General features: G+C 44.2%; 1 protein-coding gene across 1 annotated transcript; it reads right to left on the bottom strand.

The window, feature by feature from the left end:
- Positions 1–1,265, bottom strand: LOC104825244 (ABC transporter C family member 10-like). The gene is made up of 5 exons (XM_019201636.1): positions 1,017–1,265; positions 819–893; positions 525–689; positions 154–448; positions 1–80 (listed from the first exon to the last, which is right to left on the bottom strand). Exons 1-5 carry the CDS (start codon positions 1,263–1,265, stop codon positions 1–3), a joined length of 864 nt encoding a protein of 287 aa, XP_019057181.1.
- Between the last annotated feature and the right edge of the window lie 3,090 nt (positions 1,266–4,355).

Genomic DNA, 4,355 nt, shown 5'->3' with positions numbered 1-4,355 from the left:
TCACAAACATTGCAATTGGACCGACGAAACCAAGAAAACGTTCAAGGAGGGGCCGTAGGACATCGCCATTCCGATTATACCTGTAGAGGATAAATATACATGAAAGTGAAAATGTTGATATCGATTTGATAAATTCGATCTTGTTTTGCATACCGGAGGAAGAGGCCGGGAATGAAAGCAAGGTCATGGCGAGAGCGGAGGAACAGAGGACGATGGTGCAGAGCAATTCAAGCCGTTGGATCAACCACTCGTTGGCGGAAAAATTGTGAAAATCGGGCCGTGCATTTGCATCGACGAGATCTAGATGTTTCTGAAAGAATCTATTCTCTTGTCCGAACGCTCTGATCGTCATTACACCCGAGATTGATTCCGCGAGGTAACTAGCCACCGTTGATTTGGTTGTTCCGGCTATTCTCATCAGCTCTTTCGCAGAGGCGTAGTAGTAATTCTGCAATATTTATCGAAAGCATTTTTAGCATTGAAAACGTTTTAGGACACAAGGAAACTGAAACTGTGGAAAGCACCTGTAAGAGGAGACAGAGGTAGATAATGGGGACGATGACAAGAAGAACATGCCATGCGAGAACAGCTAAGATCAAGAAACCCGAGTAGGCATTGATCGTTTGTCCCACTCCGAGCGTCGTTTTGAACGCCACTTCTATGTCCACTATGCTTAGATCCGAAGAAACCTGTCGGAAAGGAAAAAAACCGCGAAAGCGACGTCATCAGAGTATATATCATCAGCGAAAAACATGTATTTCATACCGGAATAGCATATATCCAAGCATATACATACATATATATATATGTGTGTATACCCGGCTAAGTATTCGACCAAGAGGGGTGGAGTCATAAAACGACATTGGAGCTCGGAAGAGGGAGTCTAGAAGCTTCTGGAAGATAGCCAGGGATCCTCCACGACCAAGAACCACCATTAAAACCGATCGCAAAACCAAGATCACGGCCAAGATGAACCCGACAAGAGAGTAAACAAAGATCATCATGGATACGCTTACGTCAGGATTCTGCAGATCAACGGCTAGGATGTAACCCTGAGCCATCTGACCAACGACGAAGAGAGAGTGAGCAACGACGGCTAACGAGAAATACAGGAAGCCATTGCTATGCCTCAAGTATTGCTTGTACGGTTTGATCCAGTTCTTGTTCTGTCTCTTTCGTTTGTTGTTGTTCTGTCTTGTTGGTCTGTTCGTGGGTTCCCAAGTTTGTGGAGATTCTGGAAGATTGTTGAAAATTCTCAGATCCATTGACGGCGGTTTTGTGTGCGTTGACTGAAAACACATGTTTAGATCGAAGAAGACACAGGAACTTGAGAAAGGAATGCTCTGTATATTATTCATTTACATCGAGAGTTACATATATATTGAGAAAGTCAAATACAAGAGAAATGGAAATAAAATAAACACAGGACAAATATAAGGTAAATGTATATTTAAGTGGAACTAATTTATGGAGATTCGACGTCAATTACCAAACGGCTAATTGTGTAGAATATCTTCTGTTGATATGTTTCCTTGGGTTCTCTTGCCTTTGTTGGTAGTTGCTTGCTCCTCAAGTAAGTCATTTTGCTGGGTTTCCTCACACGCACGTGCAGTTTCCTCTTCGTCTTGACCATATGCTTCAAGTGTTGGCTCAATTCCAACATTCCCCCTCAAGATTGGTCGTAGGTTATCAACGAGACCAATCTTGCTGAGAAGTTTGTCGAGAACATACGATGTTGTAGCCTTGGTAAAGATATCCGCTAGTTGTTCCGAACTCCTCGTGTATTCGGTAGTTATAAACCCTTGAGTGATTTTTTCCCGAATAAGATGACAATCAACTTCTATGTGTTTTGTCCTCTCGTGGAACACCGAGTTGGCCGCAATGTGCAAGGCTGCTTGGTTGTCACAATGAAGAGGCATCGGAAGTGTACATGGAGTTCCGAGATCATCCAAGAGATGTTTAAGCCAAATTAATTCACACGTAGTGTTCGCCATCGCCTGTATTCCGCCTCGGCACTCGATCTCGCTACGACACTCTGCTTCTTGCTTTTCCAAGTCACTAAATTTCCGCCTACAAACGTACAATAGCCCGTGGTTGATTTTCGATCGGTCTTGTCTCCAGCCCAATCCGCATCGCAGTAGGCTGTAATTCCCATATCATTGTTGCACTTCATCCACAAGCCTCTTGTTGGCGTCCCCTTCAAGTATCTGAGGATTCGGTTGACCATGTTCCAATGTAGGTGTGTCGGTGCGTGCATCCATTGGCTAACCTGATTCACCGAAAAACATATATCAGGTCTAGTAATTGTTAAGTAGATTAACTTACCTACAACGCGACGGTATTGAGTAATATCCGGGAAATATTCCCCCTCGCGTTGTTGCTTGTAAGAGAGGTCGATGGGAGTGACGGCGGGTTTTGCACCGAGCTTGCCAGTCTCGCGGAGGAGATCGAGAATGTATTTTGTTTGAGAAAGATAGATCCCTGTCGTGGTCCGAGAGAGCTCTATGCCAAGAAAGTATGTGAGTGGTCCTAGGTCCTTAATGTCAAATGCATGTTTGAGAAGCGTTTTAGTGTCGGCAATCCCTTGGTTATCATTTCCTGTAAGCACAATATCGTCAACGTAAACTAGAACAATAGTAATAAGTGAATCACGACGAAGAGTAAATAAAGAGTGGTCCGCTTCGGATCGAGAGAAACCATGAGAGGTTAAGGCAATCCGAAGCTTGTTGTACCACGCCCTCGGGGATTGCTTTAACCCGTAGATGGCCTTTTGTAAATGACAAACTTTGTTCTCTCCTAGTGAAAGTCCCGGTGGTGGTGTCATGTAGATGTCCTCTTCTAGGTCACCTTGAAGAAATGCATTGCGAACATCTAACTGCCATAGATCCCAAGAGAAATTAGTAGCCAAAGAAACAATAACGCGAAATGACTTAAGATTAGCCACCGGGGCAAAGGTATCGGTATAATCATCGCCATATGTTTGAGTGAATCCCTTAGCCACAAGTCGGGCTTTATATCGTTCAACTTCGCCGTCGCTTCGGTATTTGGTTTTATAAATCCACTTACAACCAACGGCTTTCTTGCCGGGAGGAAGCGTGGTTATCATCCAAGTCTTGTTCTTGGCAAGGGCAGCAAGTTCTTCATGCATGGCTTGACGCCAAATCTGATGAGCATATGCTTCTTCAAAATCTCGTGGTTCCTGATGTTGTTCTAAAGAAGACAAAAAAGAGACACGTGGTGAAGATGAATTAGTAAATAAATATTTTTGAATTGGATATTGTGTAGAAAAATCAGCAAACTCAGAAGATAGAGGGCTGATGGTAGAGGTGACGTCAGCATGGGTGCTGGAATTTTTCTGAAGTTGGTTGTCTCTAAGCTTCCACGTGGGCTGGCGAATACGGCTGCTTCGGCGGAGAAGAGGAACATCATCTGTTGCAGTGACAGAACGAGAGGCATCAGGAGATTCCGCCGGAGTCGAGTCGGACTGTGGATCAGAATCGAGGATGGCATTTTCTGAAGACGTAACCGTTGGGTTGTCTGCAACAGAGCCACCTAGAGGGTATTCTGCAAGGACATCGATGCGAGGCTCATCGAAGTCAGCCGACGAGACTTGCGCAGGCTGGGCCAAGAGCGGAGAAGAAGAACCTGCAAGAGAGGAAACACTAGACGAGCTTCGAGTGATAGGTGCAACAGGAGGAGTCGAATCACGAATGGACTCAAAAAATAAATGAGGTGTAGGAAAGAATGCAGAACCAGGAGGAATTAAGTCGGCAGTGTTCTTCCAATCCGAAACAGGAAAGTATGAGTCCTCTTCTTTAAACACAACGTTGCGTGAAATATACATTCGTTGTGTTGGAGGATGATAACATTTGAACCCTTTTTGATCCGCCGGATACCCGAGAAAAACACAACGAACACTCTTTTCGTCCAACTTGTGGCGATCACTGATACGTGTGTACCGAGTATAAAATCTATAACCCGATTCACAACTCACCGCAAGGATACGGATCGTCGTAACACGGGGTCGAACACGAGGACCGGTTGCTAAATCCAAATCTAGATCGAAAATAGATCAAAGCAAGCAAGCAAGTAATGATGGAAGTGTGTGGAATCTATATGAAACGAAATAAGAAAGCAAGTGAAACGAGTAACCTATCAAACAAGGATGACTACGGGTGTCGGGATCGTATTCGCGTGTATGGGTATTTACTAAGCATGCGAGAATAACGATTATGACTTGTATTCGGGAATCATCAAGCAACAAAGATAGAGAATTCACCTCTCGGTCTACTAACTCACTATCTACAGAGTAACTCGTCAATCTCTCGATCTATTCAAGTTAACCCTAGATGCAT

The sequence above is a fragment of the Tarenaya hassleriana genome, unplaced genomic scaffold, assembly GCF_000463585.1.
Source record: "Tarenaya hassleriana unplaced genomic scaffold, ASM46358v1 Cleome1, whole genome shotgun sequence".
Lineage (NCBI taxonomy): Eukaryota > Viridiplantae > Streptophyta > Magnoliopsida > Brassicales > Cleomaceae > Tarenaya > Tarenaya hassleriana.
This window is presented reverse-complemented; position numbering and strand designations above follow the sequence as displayed.

Coding starts and splice junctions, on each gene's coding strand:
- LOC104825244 (XM_019201636.1), bottom strand. CDS start 1,265: ATGGATCTGAGAATTTTCAACAATCTTCCAGAATCTCCACAAACTTGG. Junction 894..1,016: donor TTGATCTGCAGAATCCTGAC/GTAAGCGTATCC, acceptor GCTATCTTCCAG/AAGCTTCTAGACTCCCTCTT. Junction 690..818: donor TTGGTCGAATACTTAGCCGG/GTATACACACAT, acceptor CCTTTCCGACAG/GTTTCTTCGGATCTAAGCAT.